Raw genomic sequence first — 21,209 nt, 5'->3', positions numbered from 1 at the left:
GTTACTTATACAATTTAATTGTTATCTTTAATATTTACTTACACTTGTATTTTTTTTGTAAACTTCCGTCAGGCGTAGAAATAAATGAATAAATTCTAGTATACTACTAAAAATTGTCAAAACTTTGTTTTATCACTCGAAGGCGATCTATTTATTATAATATAATGGCGATCTAGGAAAAATGGAAGTAACCGTTTGAACGTGAGACAATTGGACGTAAAAATTATTATTATATTAAGGACCAAAAGAAGAAGATTATCATTTGCACAAGATTAAAAATATTAATCAATAGGTACTGTAGTTATGTCTCAACTGTAATTATTAGTACAAAATGTGGATAAAAAAATAAAAGTGGATTCACAATTAATAAAATATTGTACTCTTGCATAGTTGCATCTAACTAGTAACTATACCTATTTATTTTAAATCGTTCGGAAATACTCTTCAAAAGAATCGAATAAACTAGTTATATTTATATCTATATCAAATTCAACAATAACCTAACACCTATACATGGATAATTTATTTACCTTTAACAAAAAATTTTTATTAAACAAATTCAATTACCTATATTATACTTAATGTTTTCTTAAATTGTAGAACTTGGCAACTAAGTAGCGAATAAAAATAAATCCAGACAAATCTGTTTATGCACCATTTACTTTAAAAAGAACAGACCCTCCACCTGTTTACTTTCAGGGTACTCAAATTTCATCATCTCTTGATGTAAAATATCTCGGCATTACACTAACTTGATAAAAGACTAACTTGTGAACCCCATCTTAAATTAGGTAAAAAGAAAACCCTCAACAGCCGACTACATCTACTTCGTTCAATCTTAAATCAAAACTCCCAATCTACACCAAGCTTATTATGTACAAATCCCTTTTACGACTATTATGGGCATATATGAACCAAATTTGGGGCTATGCTAAGCCGTCCCAAATTCGCACCATACAAGCATTCCAGTCAATTACCCTCTGTATGATAACCTCCACGCCCTGATTTGTATCAAATTCCACACTACACTCTGACCTAAAAATCGAATCAGTTGACAAACTATACAGCCACCAAACATTACAAATCTTTTAATTCCAAATTACATTCCCATTATACTAACCTATTAATATCTTAAATCTCATCCAATACTTCACCCATAAATCCCATCCATCGGCTCAAAAAAAAAAAATACTATAGAGATTTACTAACCTAAAAAAAATAATATATCACGTTAGGTTCCATCACTGGTTGGTCTCCCTCTTCATATTATTCACAGTTAAAATGTGCTTAAATTATCATACATGCTTATTAATTGTGCTATGTAACGCAGATTATAAATATTCTTTATAAATAAAAATAAATTGTATAACTTAATTTATCTAATAGAATTTTATAAGTTTTTAACAAGCCATAAAATACAAACGAAATTTTGCCGTAATACTAACAATTAACAAGATTATTTACTTGAAACAATAATAATTAATAGACCAGTCAGAAATAATCATCAATGAAATATAAAAGTATTATTATACATTTACAACTGCAACCATTGGATGAAGACCAGAAGACTATAATAATATATAATTAATATAATACGCTTAAAATTATAAAAGGGACTTTATACATTTTATGGTGGTATACTTGATTTAATTACTTCTTATTTAATGCCTACGTTTATACGCAAGAGCAATTGCATTTTTTCATAAAAATTCCTTAGGTTTAAGGCTATTGACAATATTTTCCTTGGTTTACTGGCATACAACTGTACCTATGAATTATGATCCACATTTTATTGAATTAAACTGCCTTTAAGTCTACTAAAGTTCCACAAAACGATAGTAGTATGCATTCTTAGAAAAGTGTTTAACGCTTACACTTCTGCAGCTTCGTATTATACAATTATGGGCTGCTAATTTGTGATAAACATTTAATACCTATTAATTTCACTAGCAAACATAAAGATGGAAAAGGATAGATAAGTGAATTTAATGATGTATTTGAATTGAATATGTACCTTATAAATATATTTAAAAAAAAATTACAATAAAGTATTCAATATCAAAAAAAATTGCTATGTACAGCTGAGTATAATACCTATAGTAACTAAAAGTAAATATAAAATTAAAGTTTAAATTTATAATTTTTATATTTTGTAGATCGTATACAGGGCGATTATTTTATCATGAACCACTCATTATTTCAAAAAGTATTCATATTTTTTTACATGGTTTCAAGTTGTTAAAAAATCAATGTTTTTATTAAAAAATATTATATTTTTAAATATTTTTTTATCCTTATATTTTTAAGTTTTTACTTTTTTGAATGACAACATAGAATTTTAATTTCATATTCCAAAGCAGAACATTTTTCTGAGTATTTTGATACATAAAACTCGAATTTAGGGCGAGTAATTTATAAGTAGAAGTTATAAGTATTTAAAGTTTTGATGCGTAGAGTGGAGTGGTACGAGGTTACCACGCAAAATGTTTGTCCACTACTCCGCTTGTCTAAACTTTAAATACGTATAACTAATAAAGTACGCGTTCTAAATTCGATTTGTATGTATCAAAATACTCAAAGAATTATTATGCTTTGGAATATGAAATTAAAATTCTATGTTGTCATTCAAAAAAGTAAAAAACTTAAAAAAAAATATAAGGATAAAAAAAATATTTAAAAATATAATTTTTTAATAAAAACATTGATTTTTTAACAACTTGAAGCTATGTAAAAAAATGTTTTCAAAAACATGAATACTTTTTGAAATAATGAGTCGTTCATGATAAAAGAATCACCCCCTATACCTGCAGTTACCTAAAAACGCATGCCAAGTCTTAACATTATTATTAAAGCAATAGTGAATAACTGTTAAAAAAAAATCATTCAACTATTTGAAGGGCCTTGTGATAAAAATCCCCAGTGACTCGTGCGTGCACATATCTCGCTATACTCCACGAGTCGCGACCATGGAACAATAATTAGATAATGACACACATTACAGGTGAGTCGTGACAATACGATACGTACACAGAAAAAAGTTTTGGGAGGGTGTTTTTGAAAATCAGTTATTGAAAAAAAACTGTTTTGAATAAATCTACAAAAAAAATTTATGAAAATTAGGTATACTTAAATACTTTTTTTAAATACAAGCATTGATATAAAAAAATTAACATTAAAATTGAATAAGTAAATAACCATGCAAAAACCCAAATATTTCGGGAGGTGTTTGAACACCCAAAACACCCCTCTGTGTACGTCCCTAGCGACAGTCAACTCATATTGGCGATATTGGTAATAAATAATGATTTACCTAAATGGCTAGTTAAGTACCTCTATGACTCTATAATATAGGGAGCCAATGAGCGCCAGCTATATACCGTACGATAATTCATAAATTTTACTATTCCAATTCTAGGAGTATTTATGCAGCCTCCAAAAATCAGAATGACGGTAGATGGGTAACATCCATACGCGCGGTGGAAATCCAATACCATTTTGTTTAAGATACACAAGCAGTGACACACTAAATATTTATATTATTAATATTTAATTATTGTAATAATATATATTAATTATACTATATTATATCAACTTATATAACTCAACATTTAATATACCTACAGTAAAAATAGATAATGTCTAAAAGAAATCAATAATATTATTGCGTATAGTAACATTTAGAATAATAACATACATATAAAAGTTTTGAGTTACCACAAAATGTTCTTAAGTTATAATAAAATAATAATTAATATAGATATTTATTGTTTAAATACCTAAGTAATTTTGTCCAAATTTAAACTTGGAATGTCTATATAAATTATCGCCTTTATATTATATTTTTTAGATTTTACGGTCTCTAGTCTCTATATATACTACTTATGACTTATGAGGACATTTTTTACACATTTTCAAAACTTAAATATAAAAAGAAAAGTTTTTATGAATTTAAAACCTCAAAATAGTTTGCAATTATTTTCAACTTTAAATGCATATAAACAAAATTGTACCAATGTATATTTAATATTTTTATATAGATTTTAGAACAACTTATGTGGGAAACTTGAAATACATTTTCAAGAATTTTGACCCAACGAATAATTATTTATTGTCATTTATAAAAAAAAATGTAAATTTTTCATGCGCATAAATAAATAAAATAACCAAGTGTCTTATCCAAAAGTCAAAATCAAAATTCGAATAACTATTGTAGTTCTAAGTATTTAAAATTTAGTGAAGTGGTACTGAAAATATCCCTAAATATGCTTTCGACAAAACAAATCAAAGCGTGAAACTAGGTATGCGTTATTTTAATTACTTGGGAGAAAATTTAATTTTATTATATTATGTGTTTATGTATTATATACGTATTATAATGTTCAAAAAATATTAGCGCCTATGTATCGGAAATGTATGTTTAGTACTTCAAGTATTCTGGTTGACGAGAATCCCCAGATGGTACTAATTATAGTGATTTTTTTTCAATGAGCTTAAATTTTAGGTTTTTTTTATATGTGTATGTTATGACATTTATTATGATAATGATATTTAAATTCATTACATTAATTTCCAATCAGTCTATATAGGCATATTGCTTTCGTTTATTTTACCACTGGAATACGATCATAATTCATAAGTCATGACGGAAGGCATTTGAGTTTTAAGCCACAGTTACCTAGCTACTAAAGACCTGCATGGGCCGAGCTAAGCCCGGACCGGTCCGGAATTGGCCTGGCCCAGGTAGGATCTATAAAATTTTAGGTCGAGCCGAGCCGGGCATTTTTTTGGACAAAAATTAACGAGCCGGACTAGGCTTCTATGAAAAATGGAGAATTGTTCTTCAAATTTAGTGATAATATACTATTTCATTTTTTATTCAAAGGACTTAAGGTATAAATAATAAAGTGATATTTGATATTGAAAAAATTTTATATATCAATTATATTAAATGTTTTTATTATAAATATGTTGTTATAACTTATAAGTAAATTATAATTATTGTTTATGAATACATAAATAAAAAAAAAAACAATAAAAAATTAACCTTTCCGGGCCGGGTTTACTTAAAAAAATTACCGGACCGTGCAGGCCTCTACTAGCTAATCATATTATTCAACTTCACTAGTTCTGTCTCTTACTTCATTATTTGATTCAAAATAATTTCATCAATTATATGTGCTTACTACCTCTCATTATTTTTCAACACAAGTTTATTTTACACTAATTCAAGTTCCATCATCATAGCCACTGACCCCTTATTTAATCTAGTATTCTAGGTCACTGTGACTCCGTGTACAAGGCAATTCAAGTATTGTACACACAATATTTTATTATTTTGTTAAATTAGTTATTATAATTAGTATGTTTTATACTCAGTGGCGACTGCAGCGTAAAAAGACAATTGCAAGTGTGTAAATTCAAACGCGTGAATTATTCATAAACAGAAAACTGTTTTTTGGTATTTCAACATTAGCATGACCACATCAGAGAGTGATGTCTCTTATGGATGTGATTGTATGTAACCATGGCTTATTCTAAATATACAATCTTTAATAATAGCGTATATAAATTATAGTTATGATGCTAATTCTACATATATTTTTATATAGCCACCACTACAATACTTTAGATTGAATTTTCACTATTTTTTAAATGTTGTTATTGAACTGGGTTCCACAATTTAAGAATAAAACTAAAATTTCAATATGTACGTTAAGTCATAATAATCATTTAAAATATTTGTAGATAAAATAACAGTAGTTTAGTTTAATTATGACTTGATAGTATGTTATATTTGCTACACAACACTATATGAAAAAAAAAATGTAAACATTTATTTATAAACAATTTTGGAATATAAATGAAATATATTAAAACAATCACAAAAATTGTAATTCTAAATAATTCTAATATAATTGTTTTTTTTTTCAATTTACTTCAATTTGTTTGATTGATTTTTTTCTATGTAATTTATAGATGAGATAAAATTATATCTTAAAAATAATATTACAACACAATGTGTGAGCATTTATACTAATTTATGTACAAAAATATAAGCAAGTAAATTAATACTTGCCAATATGACGTATGGAAAATAGTTTAAGTTTGTTTTTAAAATTATACATGCGATACACACAAAAATAACTAGCAAATTAAGTCCACATACTAAAAAAAAACCAACAAAGATGAACCAAAATAAATAACCAATAGACATTGATTGTTTTGTACATTTACCTGTTCAATTTCATACTTATATATTTTATGTATATATATACTAGTACATGGAATAATATATTATTAGCAGAAGTTATTAAATTAAAAGAATTTACAGTATTAAACAAAATATGTAGTTGAACATCACTTGTTTATGAAATGGTAATACAATTGTTGAATATTAAGCAATGATTATTTATTTAGTCATATCAAATCTTCAGTATATAACATTAGTATTACACACTAATATCCTCTTGGGCCAGCTGGAGGACCTAAATACAAATTATTGTACATTATCAAAATATTAATTAGTTTTAATATATAATACTACTTACCTCTCATCATAGGTGGAGGACCACGCATGTTGTTGGCTGGCATTGGTGGTGGTCCACCTCGACCCATACCAGGCATTGGTGGCATACCAGCTAACACATGATTAAAATATTATTAAATATGTTATAATTTATAAATATAATGATGTTTAGTAAATAATATATGTTTAAAAATAATCTATATGCTATGCATACCCATTATGCCTGGTGGAGGAGCCATCATTGGTGGCCCTCTTATTGGTGGTTGAGCTGGAGCACCTCTAGTGGGTGCCATTGCTGCTGGTGAAGGACCTCCAACACCTCTCACTGGTCCTTGTAAGCCTATTGGTATAAATAAAATAAATAACTTAGAATTTTAAAACAAAAATAAATAAGAAATTCATCTCTGTATGTGACAATTGGATTTCTATAATAGTTGAATTAATAATTTAGAAGAAAAATCAAACTTAAATAAATATTTATTCTATATGTATATTAAACTATGTATTATCTATAACCTACCTCTAAAGTGATGACTTGTAATTTTGGTACAAAATACATTTAATTATTATAACTAAATGTACAAGGTATAATTAAAAATACTATCTTAAGTTTGATGAAAATAATTGCAAGAATTTATTTTTAATAATTATTTTTTTAAATTAAATAAAAACCAGTGCGATTCTTAAAAAAAAATATAAAAACTATGTTTACTAAATTTAAAGAATAAATATATAATTCTAAAATATTACCAGGTGTAGCCGCTGATGGTATAACAGAAGGCATCCCTCGTCCAGCAGCGCGGCTAGATCCTGGACCACCCCCACCTGGCAGTGGCACTCTAGGAAGACCTTCCTCGGGTGGAGGTGGTCCTTCAATAGTTATAGATACTATATTTTGTCCACGTAATAAAACAAAACCAAGTACACGCTTTTCTTCTCTCGGTTCTGCGGGTATTGTAGGTACTTTGGCTTTACTTTTCAGTCTACGAAATTCTTCACAGTCAGCCAAAATCAAGTTCATGTGTTTATCAAAGGCTATTAAACACAAAACTGTTAGTCAAATGATCGAATGTCAACAGTAGTTATACATAAAGATAGAATAAAATACCTTTAAATGTGCCGATAAACATTCTGGAATCTTGTAATATAACGCGCACTCTATAGTTGATGTGCTGCATCATCTTGTTATTTTTTGTGACAGGCTATAAGCAATAAAAATGTTTAATGTTATTTCATGATAAAAGACACACACAGTAAACAAATCAATAATACATAGGTACAATTAAAATACTATCAAATAAAACAATTAACAATTGAATACATTTGTGGGTAACTAGTATAAAGAAATAAACTTGTTTAATTACTGAATGTCTGAATAAAGTATAACCAGAACTATGTTAAGCCAATAAGGACTATAAGTTTAATTTACCTGTAAGACAACAGTCGCGATAAATTCAACATTAATAACTTCTAATAACTCATATTTTTTTTTACCTCTAAAATGCTTATAAAATTATTATATAACTTAAATATAACTCAAAATTTTTTAAGTAAAATCTATTTTATTCTACTTGAAATTCGAGTTATCGCAATTTAACTGTATTCAATTGCATTAATTTACGTAAGTTTTGACGAGAAATGATAAAACAAGTCATAATAATATATACAAAATAAGAAAATATTACATTGTTAAACATTCTACGAAATTATGAAGAAAGGAAAATATATAGTAACATTTAGGATTTCGCACACACAAATCGTATTGCTGAGTACACAATGACAAGATGTCGGAAACATAATCGTTGTACAATTAAAATACTCACCATTTTTGCGGCTAATAAGTCACACTACAGGATTACAGGACCGAATGTGAAATGAATCTTGGAATTAGTTTATACGTTAAAAAACGTAAGGTTTTCGGATAAAAATCGAATAATACGGTCCGGTACTTAGGATTTACCTAACCAGTAAACAAACGACAAAACACCGTGGACCGCAAACAGGGAGAACTGAGGAGCGTATGTTGAACGCCGTGTATTGAGTTACGGAAACGGATCGACATTCGACAGGGGCGCCAACAACAACAAACGCAAATTCACAATTTCTATCCACAGACATCTATACAATTATTATATAGATAAAAGTCTGTGTTTTTATCTGAATAGTTATAACATAGTTGAAATAATAAATAATAATACTTTATTATTATACCGGTACCCGGTATTAAATACTTACGACTTTACTAGTTTACTAATATGCTTATGCCTTATAGATCATTGCTTACTCGTCAGCCGTCGCTTACTACTTACTAGTTAGTACTTACTGTTGTTAGGCTTATTAACTCTTTATTTTACATATTATTAAAATGTTTATACTTTTTATTATTGAGTACCTAATACAGGTAATGTTAATAAAATGTAAATCATGATTATTATTTTTTTAATATATATTAATAAAAAAAAGATATTTTAAATTTTCGAAATTGCAGTCCTTAAATATTTGATGACAAAGGTGCCGTATTTTGTATGCAGTACAATGGAAAGTGGAAAGTGAGATACCTATTTCAAAAATACATAGAGATTATAGATAATTATACAGTATTTAATACTTTAATAGGTACACCTAATTGTGTATAAAAACATTAAAAATTAAAATAAAATAAAAATAAAAAAAAAAGGTGGGCAAGTGGAAGATTTGTCAGTCTATGATAATTAGTAGGATATATATTATATTATTACCTATATTTAAATTGTAATATATCGTTATTTTATTCAATTTCGTAAAAAAATAAATTTCATACGCTCATAAAATTTTTTCTATATTGACGCTGGAGCTTTTTTTACAGTTATTTGAAAAAAAAGTTATGGATAACCTTATGTTGGGTTTTTTAACCTTAAATATAAATCACAAACATTTTACGAGTTTTCAAATTCAAAATTTCTTGCAAATTTTCACGATTTTGATGTATTTTATAAAAATTTGAAATTTAAATGCATATAAACAAAAATTGTGACTAACGTTATTGATTTTTTACTACAATAAGTACAACTCAAATAAATATTGTATTCAATTTTAAAGATTTACAAGTATTTACAATGATTCATTTTTGAATTACAGCAAAATCAAAAAATCGATTTTGTCGAAAAGGGGTTATACTTATATATTTTTGACAATATTCACATTCTTCAAATCAAATTAAATCACACCCCACGGGTACCTATACCATATACTATATTATTTTTTCTTAAAACAATTTTAAACGATAATCTATAACAATAATAATTAATAGCATCACTATAACAGTTATAACTTGTAAGTTATAATAATTGAATGATAACTTTATTATTTATGTTATAATATAATATATATTTTATGTATTATGTATGATAATATGATATCTATAATCTATTACATTTTTAGTCATATTTTTATTGATTCTAAAATAATTGGCACTCCTTGGCATACTCCTTGTGCTTTTATAAATGAAAAATCATCTTAATAATATTCTCGAATTTCACTCTCCAAATAATTTAAATGTTCTTGCGTTAACTCTATATGAGTATAATATACATACTACATAGCGTAAGTATACCATAATTTATCATTTTTTTCAAGCTAGTATTAGTATATATTAAATAAACTTATTAGTTATTACTGTATTAATTAAGATTTTAATACATAATCGTAGTATACAAATTTTTGTTTTGATAAAAACGTGGTTAAGTTAGGTGGATCTTATTTGGTGGAAACGGATATTGATGAAAAAGGGAAAGATACACTTTTGGTGGAAGCGTATTATGCCCAAATAACATGATCAGAATTAATTTGAAAAACATAATATTATTATATAATATATACAATAGATGTCCCATTGCAAGACTATATCCTATCTTACTCTTAATTATTATTTGGAAACATTTTAGGAACGTACTGTTTATTGTAGCACCTTTACCAAGTAATGCCGTTTTGTGCTGCATGTACCTATAAATTTAAAATTGTTATATATTAGCATAAGTATAAGATTTCCTCGCTCCACGGTTACTTATTATCACTTCAATATTCTTGGACATTATAGAAATTTTTTTTAATTTGTTGTTAACGGTGTCACACACCATGGTTTAAACGGACAGATTCCGACTGATAACGAACAATAACCCGTAAATTATCTGTGGCTAACGTTGCGATGAAATAATAATAATAACTTAGTACTAATCATAATAATTCCACCACAAGGCACGAGTTGTATAAGCAATAAGCTTAAAACAGGAAGTAGGTTAATCAAATCCATAGGCGGAGATCCTGTGAAATATTGAGGGGGGCTCAAATATTTGATGTCAAACAGACCCGTGGGGGCGTTGCCCCCACACCCCCAAAAAACTAATTTTTACATTAAACCACTCATAAAAATTGTTCTCTTTATCATAATAACTTAAATAATTACAGACATAAAAAAAAAATAATTAATAAAATACTATTATCATTTTTAACTTAATTTTTATTATTCTATTACATTTTTTGTTAAAAGTATTTAAAATAGCTTCATTACTTAAAGCTTTAGTCTTATCTTTTTCAATATATTATATTTTAATCTAAATTAAATATTAATTTAATATAATATATTAAATTAAATAATCTAATATATTATATTGAAAATGCATAAAATTTTTTTTTTTTTTTTGATGTATAGGTATAGCAGAACAAGCAAGTTGTATCATTTTATAAAGATTAGGAAATACTTGAGGTGAAATATTCTTTTTAATATCTTCAATATCATCAACATTAATGTCTTAATTGTTCGGTATGTTACCGTAAATAATAAATTGGTAAATAATATGTATGTAATGTACTAGTGTCAACGTTTCTCAAAGCTGTGGCGTATTTTCAATTTTTTTCTGGGGGGGGGTCTAATAAATCCGACAAAAAATGTATTTGATTGATCAATATTGGACGATAAAGAACGTTTTTTTGTTGTATGTGGTTCAAGAATTTGTAATGTTGGAGATTCGACTGTCTGATCTGATGGACACGCAACTGGTGCAATAATATAAATGATTTCAATGAACTTTGTTTTAATTTTTTATTTGAAGACATTTTTATTTCAATTCCAAACTATAAATAGATACAACTATACAACTAAAATAAAAAAATAAATTTGAAAGTATTTATTAAATAATTATTAAATATTAGGTTTTGTCAAATATGTTTTTATAATAATATCACAAAGGTTAATTAAAAAAAAATCATTGCATTTGACGATTTGCAAGACAATTCTGAAGAGAATTGAGACATTTATGAACCGACACACATCATAGAGACATAGAATACAGATAAAATTACAGATAGATTTTTAAAGAATAAATAATATGATTTTGGATTTAAAAGTTAGGTTGTTAGTCAATTTTTAGTAGGTCGTGAACAATTTTTTGAATTATTGTATAATTTTTTTTTTTTTATTGATCGAAAAAAAAGAATATACAATAAATTATTTTTAAAGATAACATTTTCAATTATCTATCTTCTTTAAGCAGAGCTTGTGTTAGAGATGAGATAGAGAGTTATTGAATTATATAATATGATTAATAATAAAAAGAAAGAAATTAAATTAAATTTTAAATTTTAAAAATTCAACGTAAGATTCTAAATACATATAACAGTAAATCAACAGATATTAATGTAATATTTTTATGAAATTGTATATGATAAAAAGAAAACAATTATAAAAATACATCATATTCAAACATATTATACGAATAAAACAAAACATAGATTAATTATAAAAATAATTCGATTTAAGGTAAATTGCATAATTACCATTCATTCATTATTTTAAATAATTATTATATCATAATTATTTTTAATTTAAATTAGTTATAAACCTATAAAATACTAAATATATATTACAAATTTATACATATTTATATAGTACAAATTTTGTTTTTTATAACTACTTTTTGAAAAGTGAAACCATGTGAGTCGCGAAAGATTTTTCGGAGTAAATTTGGGCCGCGGTACTAAAAAGATTGAGAACCACTGTACTATAAGTACATTTATATAATTGTTGATATAAGAATATAAAATAATGATAAAAATTCTACTAACTGAACAAAATTACGGTATTGTTTGTTCAATATTTTTAAGGAGGCTTTAACTTCAAATTATTTATTTTGGGGGGCTAAGCCCCCATCTCCGTCTATGATCAAATCTGTAACTAATCATTATATCTAACTTGTAATTTATATATGATTTTTTCAATGAAAAAAAATGACAAGATATACCTAATATACGGGGTTCTCAAAAAATATCTTAATTCATTTTTGGCAGAAAACAGTCATGGTGGTAACGAGCGAGAGTCATTTTGGCGGAAAACGGTTACACCCATAATATATAATTTTGATTAATGTATACAAACTAAAATCTTATAAATAATAATTAATCTATGCATAATATAAACCTAACCTACCAGTGCGTTACTAAAAAATCAACCAATACAAAATGCTATAATTTATGTGACCTTGTTCATGTATTTTTTTTTTGTTATACATCCTAAATTGTTATATAGATGACAGGTGTCACTCATAATTGATTAAAGAATTATTAAAATCGTTTTAAAAACTACTGATTACGCTTTGCCGCTTTGATTTATTGTATTATTATTAAATAGTATACAAGTTTTTATTTTAACTAATAAATGGTTGGTGATTAATTATTGATGCCAAAAGAGCATATACAAACTAAATTTTAAGTACGAATGGGTATTCCTTAATATTTAAAGATGAAGAAAAATACTATAATAATTTAAACAATTAAAGTATTTTAAATTTTTAAACCAAAGCTATTGTTGACAAACCAAAATTTACAATGAATAAGTAATTATTTATTTTTTGCAGTTATATAGAAATATAATTTAGGTTTCAATATGATTTATAAATATTATTTCATTTTATTTCTATGATAATACTTTGTAAATGTATTATCTATTATATATTGTACACTTACGAATAAAATCTCGGTTCGTAAATAATTCGAATAAATTATTGAATGTCCCATGATAAGGAAGTAAATAATTCGTGAACTTTAGTATAAGTTTGCAGATAGTTTCTTTCAAGTTTCAATAGTTGTGAACTTTATGGCTCCCCTGAGGGTTACAATAATTCACTCAAATGGCATTTTATTTCAGTAAGTTTCTGAAGTGGCGAAGTGTTAACACGTGGCGTAAATCGAATTACTATATAGAAGGACCCTTATACTTCAAAATGAATAGTGCACACGTAATCTACTCAATTGATGTATTTTCTTATTCTTGATTCCAACTTCCACTACAAATATATTTAATCAGAGAACTTTAAATAATAATTAATTTTAAATATTATATTATGTGTGTAGTAGAGGTACGTATAATAATTATGTACATGTCTATATATAGTTAGTCAGTTCGAGTGATGGATTGTCTGAAATAATTGGGAGACGAATGCTTCTTGATGGTCAAACATGTTTTCAAACTAATTTTCTAATATCTTATTTAGTTGTATATTTAGTGTAAAAATAATTATTAATAAATAAATAATATACAAAAATCAAAAGACCTTATAGATAACCAAGTTAAGTAAAAATTTCGTTTTCTAATGAAATTAATATACATATGAAAAAAATAATATAACACGTAAAAGTAAAGAGATTATCATAAACGTACAATAACAAGAAAAAAAGCTCTGAAAAATAATTTTAATTATGTGTACTAAAATTAATGTGACAAATACATTTTTTTAAATTTAAGATACTTGATCATGCGGGCAAAGGTAACGCTGCAACAATTACATCTAAAAAAGAAGTGCCAGGATCATATTGTGGTGAAATTGAACAGCCACAAACATTCTTGTCGGAAACGAGTTCAGTTAGAGTTATTTTTCAGACAAATAACTTTACAGATCAAACTTATTATAGTTTCGATTCAAGAGCTGAACAAGAAACTCAAGTTTACTTACGATATGGACAGCATCCGGAACTTTATCCAAATAGAAGAGGCTTGTTGAACCCTGGGTTAGAACAATATCAATTAGATATTTTATATTTATTTTATTACAATTAGTACCTATTTAAGATATGATTAAACAAATTAGATACTAAAAAATTCAAGCAGGTGGGTACCATTTTGCTGTAGTGCTACATTTGGTTATTACATGATATATTTATCATTTATCAATATATCATTGTATACGATAAACGATTCTGAACGGTCAAACGGAGACGACCTATCAGACTATATACATTGCTATGGTTTTTTTAATAAAGCTATTTCAATAATTTATTTTATTTATAGTAAATTTTTTCCGAAAATATTGTATTTATTATAATAACAGCTTACTGTAAATACCATAAAATAGCGTGAATAGGTTCATATTTACATATTTTGAAAATATCATTAGTATACTAATACTTATAATCATATACATAAATAGGTTCAATCTTTGCAAAAAAATGTTTTTGATTTATAACAAGTCAACAAAACAATTAATATCTTTAATCATCGTTTAAAAATATAATTTCGTTAAATTTGAATTTTAAATGTCAATTAAAAATATTATGATCAAATATTTTTTTATGCGGTAGGAAAACTTATGAGGAATCTTATATTAATTTTTTAAATCTTATATACACATTAAATAAACATTTTTTTTATAAATTTCTAGTTAAAACAATTTGTACATTTTAAAAATTTAAATTTTAAGCACTTATAATGTGACAATATATTTTCGATATTTTTGAATTTGTAAATTAATGAATTATAAAAAAGTAACTTTGAAATCAATTTCCAAATATTTTTACTCAGTAACATAAATATTTCTTATCAACATTTAAAGAAAAATAACTAAAAAAAAATCAAAAATGTTTCACTTATAATTTGATTATATTTTAGCATATAATCTAGTACATAGAACTTCTCTATTCATGTTTAAAATATTTTATAACAATTATATTATATATTATTTTAAAATTTAATATTTAAACTTTATACAAGTTATCACAGGTAAGAGTAACAAAATACATTTGGCTCAATAACTCGAGGTTTTTTGAGAAACTTTGAGATTTTAATTTGCTAATTAGTTTAAAATACGATAAGAATGATAAGACACGTGTAAATAAATTTTAGAAATATGCAGAAATTATAATAATTCGATAATAGGTACCATGTTCAAAAAAACGAGCTGTAAGTTTATAATAGTTGATTATTGCTTATTAGTTATTATTTTATTAATGATAAAAGTATAAATTTTAAAAACAATAAATCGCGGTGAAACAACTTAGAATCACCAAGAGTTGAATGGTAAAAACTTAAAATTGTTTCCTGTTGTTTATTTGATTTTCACTAAATTTTACTCCAAATAATTATGAGTGAACATAAATGCATTGTTTTTCTTCAAATCATCGCAATACTTTCAAAAGACAGAGTATTTACTTTAATTACCGCCAGAATTTCAAACTATAGAATGTTTGAAATATTGATTATAGTATGTAAACATATATGTAAACCGATAATAATTATAGACTGTATAATATATTTTTAAAATAAAATGAATACATTTTAACAATTCCGATTTCTGACCCATAAAAGTAATGCTACTTATTGCACAATAATTTGTCATGTCTTATTTAAATTGATTAAAGGAGCTATTGTGATAGGACATTTAAAGAATGTCGACTGCAAACGTGTTATGTCCAAAGTCCAGCGTACCCAGGAGTGTATCCAAGAAATCTGAAGTGCAATTATTGGCTGAACACTAAAAATCCATTTATCCGTCTATACATACAAAACGAAGAATTTAATGTGGACGGTCAGCGTTGTGAAAATATAATCACATGCCCCATGAGGCCGATCACTTCAGGTAACCAAATATTAATAAGATTTTTATTTTTTTCTAGAAACATTGAATATTAAATAATATTACAATAAATACATAGTGTTTATTATTCAATGTTTTCTAGAAAAAGATGAAAATTAAAAGCTATTATATTTACAGAAAACGATTCTAAATAAGTTTGGCTCTTATAAAAATGATTTAACAATTCTTTACAGTAGTAATTCACTATTTTATATGATTTTTTGAAAAACGTATGTAAAACTTAATTGTTTTGTTAAATTTTACAAATTTGATCCATAAATTGTTTTTTGAAAAATTAACAGTAAAAAGGTGGGCAAGTGGATATCGCTCTGCTGTATAGTAGAGATGGAGAGTAGGCCATTGGTCACTATAATGGATGTGTTAAATTTAAATGCAATGACAGGTATCATTGTATACGAAAAACGATTTTGAACGGAGATGAATTGTCAGTCAATGATAATTAGTAGGATATATTATATTATTACCTATGTTTAATTGTAATGTATCGTTATTTTACGCGATTTCGTAAAAAAATAAATTTCATACGCTCATAAAATTTTTTCTTTATTGACGCTAGAGTTTTTTTTATAGTTATTTGAAAAAAAGTTATGGATAACCTTGTGTTGGGTTTTTTAACTTTAGGTATAAAGCACAAAAGTTTTATGTATTTTCAACTTCAAAATTCCTTGCAAATTTTAGCGATTTTGATATATTTCATAAACATTTGAACTTTAAATGCTTATAAACAAAAATTATGACTAATGGTTTTTGATTTTTTTTTACTACAATAAGTATAACTTATAAACCTTGTATTAAATTTTAAAGATTTTTTGGAAAGCGTAATTTTTTTTATCGGCATTTCAAGAAAAAAAATCGAAAATTTCAATGGTTTATAAAAAGTTTAAAAAAATTCTAAATATTTTGAAAATTTAATCATAAATAGATAACCATAATATAAACATTTGGTGAAAATTTCAAGAATTTACATTGATACGTTTTTGAATTACTGTAAAATCAATAAATCGATTTTGTCGTAAAGTGGTTATGCGTAAAAATTCCCGTTTTTATTATTTTTTCAGGGTTTTCCTGACGCTTTTGAAAGCTACTGGAAAATTTTTACTTCTGACTCCCCCCCCCCAAAGTAACAACTAGATAATTTTTTCTTTTCAAAAAGGGGGTGAAGTCAAAAATCAAAGCATTATTTAAGTTAGGTTAGGTTATGACAGACACAAAATAAAACATACATCATTGTAAAATCAATACATTACTCACTTCGTTCAGAATCTAAAAAATAAATACCAATAATATTATTTGTAAATTATCAATCGATATTTATTTTCATTAACATTAAGTCACTAACCCTTATCTATATAAATTGTACACCAACATTTGAGAGGCCATTTATTATTGTATTACTATACATCATTTTATTCATCTTAATAGAATTAATTCTGTTTGTTTAAAATGTTTAAATCCATATTTCGTTTGTCTAAAAAACAAAGTATGAATTAAAATTCTATAATTTAATTTATATCTATCCACAAACTTTTTAAATTAAAATTAAACGAAATCAAAAAAATATGTATTTTAAACTTATTAATAGAATATGATAATATTAATTATATGATCGTTATTTCACTTAAATATTAATTAAATACGTTATATATCCTTATGAAATAATAGTTTCATTTCAAAAACAAAAATTAAGTTTATTTGTCGTTTGATAACCTATAAATATTATATAATTGAATATTCAGCCTTTAGTGAAAAAAATAAAATAATGTAGTTGAATATAAGTATTTTTTGTGGTATATTATTTTGTTATTGTGGTTTATATTATTAAATATCAACAGTATTTTAATAAATTATACGTTAGCGACAATTCTTTAATATTTTTAATTTTCAATGACAAAACATTTTTAACTACATGATAGTATCGATTATCAAACAATTAAAATATGTTAAAGGAGCTGAGTATTGTCCATATGATTATATAAAAATCTATGATGGTAAAAATGCATCTAGTCCAGAAATTGGAACTTTTTGTGGAATGGGAAAATTTCCCCACTCAATTGTTGGTACGAGTGAAGATTTATTTGTGGAGTTTGTTACATCAACTGCAGGTACAGTTTTATTTATATTTTTATAATTGATATCAAGTTTTAAAAATTACAATTAAAACTATTAAATTAGTAAGTTTTTTAATTCGGTAAATATATATTTTATGTAGTATGTACAATTATTATACCTATACCTATCATAACAGTAGTTATATAGCTGTACTTATATATTCAAGTATCCAAACTCGAAATAAGATTCTAATTTTCTTCTTTATAAGCTTTATTGTAATATTTCGGTTAATTATAGATATTTAGATCTTATAATATAATAAATTTATGTATAATAAAATGTTAATTATTAATAATTTCTATCCCAAACATAACATTTTTAAATCGATGATTCAACATGATGGTTGTATTGTTTACTGCAAAACAAATTTTTCTATACATTTAAACTATGTAACTTAAATTGATTTGGCTGAATAAAATAAATACATAAAATAAATTGTACTATAATTTCTTAAAAACTAAAAATTATTAATTTTAAAAGCTTAAAATATTCTCTTATAATAAGAAATAATAAGAGAAAATTATTTTACATATTACCTGCAATATTAGATAATATATTGATACATAGCGGTGGTATATTACAAGGGCGCCCATAGAAAAGTTTTCAAGGGGGGACAAAATTTTAATTTATCAATCCATTTTTAAATAGGAATGGTTATGAGATAGGAAGGGGGTTTACAATTTAACATTATACATATCAAACTGGAAAATTATGAAATAAAAATTATTTAACCAATTAACCACGAAAGTAATTTATTGAATTTGTATTTAATTAATAACATAAATTGGATACTTAAAACATAAATTATATTTTTTAAATGTTAATTTTATAAATAAAAATTGTAAATTTCTTTATTAACACCAAATATTACTTGCTCTATGTATTCATTATTTTTATCATCAATTTGTTTCCTATGTACGCTTATCATAAAATAATCCATCAAGTCTATCTTCATTCATTGTAAATCTCGTTCATGTCTTTACCCTTCGTAATGTACTGATCGTTCTACAGTGCATGTCGTAGGTTAATTATTATCCAAAGAATAAAAACGAAATAGCGTGGTACTTGTGTAGCTTATAACCTGTTTTGCCACATCCCACAGTAAATAAACCGATTTTTAGTGAACAAATTATGGATTTTCGTATATTAAATTAAATTTTTAAATTCTATTCTATCTATCTAAATAAATAGATTCTGATCACAGTAAACAATTTTCCAAAATTTTCCAGGCGGAACATGTCCCTCCCTTGCCCCCATATGGGCGCCCTTGGGTGTATATAAGGAGTAATGGTTCACCCCCTTCCCCAAAATTAATTCCAATTTACGTCACTGTTAAATTATCATAATAATTAACAAAATTTGTCAACATTTCACCTATTATTAATTAATATAGGTTATATCCACTTATTACCTATTAATTATGATGAACATTGTATTAGATAAATACTTTTATGCTAAATACGCTCGTAATAAACAATAATAATAAACGTGTGAATAAACTTACTCCAAATTATTTGTTATTAATTATTTCAATTATTTTAATATAGGCCCACTTTTAAATACTGGCTTTCATTTTAACGTTGGTAATATACCCGGTCACATGCAGACTGCCGGTGAAAAAAACGGTTCTTGCGATTGGATATTATCGAGCGAACATTTGAGCAGAGATCACCATACTGAAGGAATATTCATGTCGATTGCTCACTGGTATCCTCCACACACGTCCTGCACTTATCATTTACTAGGATTGCCAAATCAAGTAGTTCGAGTTTATTTTCCCAGGTATGTCAACTCAACTCGCTCTAAGCATAATATTTATAAAATAATATGATTGAATGATAGTTTATTGCCTATTACATTATTATTAGGTATACATACCTATAATATTTTGATTTTGTAACTAATACTGCAGAAATGATCTTAAAAATACTTAACGATATTATAGCTTTCGAGTAAATAGTATAGAGAGTCCTGTGACGAGCGACTGGACCGGTGATTGTGGGGAAAGCTTAACGCTCTACGATGCCGCGGAACCAGACGATACGAGAATCATAAAAACATTTTGTGATACGTTTTCTAAGCCAGCTGAAAAACATGATTTCATATCGACGGGAAATTCTATGTTTATCCGATTCGAAAGCAAAACCGGTAGTTATTCAGGGTAAGAATAAAATTAAATAACATAATTTTTTTCTTAATTTCATTATCACCATATTCCCCCTCCCCCGATCAGACTTTAAATTCCCCCGGATTGGGAACCGCTGGTCTAAAGGAAGTCTTGAATTAATTTAAATAGCCAATAAGTACATTTGAATTTGTACTAAAATTGATTCGCTGTAGTAGTATAGTGTTTTATTCATATCGAATTTAATACAAACAAGTTAGGAAAACTTACTCATCGAGTGTATTTAGTTCCCAGTTTCTAACATATTTTAATAGGACACAATAAACTATAGTTCCACCATGTAAATATATAATACAATTTAAAAATAATTTGATAATTTTTAAAGTTTATTATATACTTTAATACCTATTTTTTAATGTTAGCTAGTATGTATTTAGTTTGAAATAAATATAAATAAAATCTAATACAAATAATCGTACACAATATTAATCAAAGCAAGTTTTTAAATAAATAAAATAATTCATTTCATTATATGTATAATTTGTTTTTA

At 25.8% G+C, this 21,209-nt stretch overlaps 2 protein-coding genes across 3 annotated transcripts in view; one reads left to right on the top strand and one right to left on the bottom strand.

Moving 5' to 3' along the window:
* Nucleotides 1-21,209, top strand: part of LOC113551378 — a 69,779-nt gene that overhangs the window by 43,486 nt on the left and 5,084 nt on the right. For both annotated transcript variants that reach the window (XM_026953590.2, XM_026953591.2), the window contains exons 4-8: nucleotides 14,301-14,563; nucleotides 16,190-16,407; nucleotides 18,372-18,527; nucleotides 20,082-20,316; nucleotides 20,480-20,695. In XM_026953590.2, the coding sequence (XP_026809391.1) occupies nucleotides 14,301-14,563; nucleotides 16,190-16,407; nucleotides 18,372-18,527; nucleotides 20,082-20,316; nucleotides 20,480-20,695 (1,088 nt within the window). The remainder of the gene's footprint in view (nucleotides 1-14,300; nucleotides 14,564-16,189; nucleotides 16,408-18,371; nucleotides 18,528-20,081; nucleotides 20,317-20,479; nucleotides 20,696-21,209) is intronic.
* LOC113551379 (small nuclear ribonucleoprotein-associated protein B) lies at nucleotides 6,218-8,535 on the bottom strand. Its single transcript, XM_026953592.2, has 6 exons — nucleotides 8,350-8,535; nucleotides 7,635-7,728; nucleotides 7,277-7,561; nucleotides 6,741-6,866; nucleotides 6,549-6,638; nucleotides 6,218-6,485 (listed from the first exon to the last, which is right to left on the bottom strand). The coding sequence occupies exons 1-6, from the start codon at nucleotides 8,350-8,352 to the stop codon at nucleotides 6,457-6,459; spliced, it is 627 nt and encodes a 208-aa protein (XP_026809393.1). The 5' UTR covers nucleotides 8,353-8,535; the 3' UTR covers nucleotides 6,218-6,456.

This window comes from Rhopalosiphum maidis, chromosome 1 (assembly GCF_003676215.2).
Source record: "Rhopalosiphum maidis isolate BTI-1 chromosome 1, ASM367621v3, whole genome shotgun sequence".
In the NCBI taxonomy this organism is placed as follows: domain Eukaryota; kingdom Metazoa; phylum Arthropoda; class Insecta; order Hemiptera; family Aphididae; genus Rhopalosiphum; species Rhopalosiphum maidis.
The sequence above is the reverse complement of the archived record's forward strand: the minus strand, read 5'-3'. Positions and strand labels throughout refer to the sequence as shown.

Excerpts from the sequence above, each read along its gene's own strand:
- LOC113551379 (XM_026953592.2), bottom strand. Across the intron at positions 6,867-7,276 it reads ACCATCAGCGGCTACACCTG|GCTTACAAGGACCAGTGAGA; the intron begins GTAATATTTTAG and ends TTATACCAATAG. Across the intron at positions 6,486-6,548 it reads TCCTCCACCTATGATGAGAG|GTCCTCCAGCTGGCCCAAGA; the intron begins GTAAGTAGTATT and ends ATTTGTATTTAG.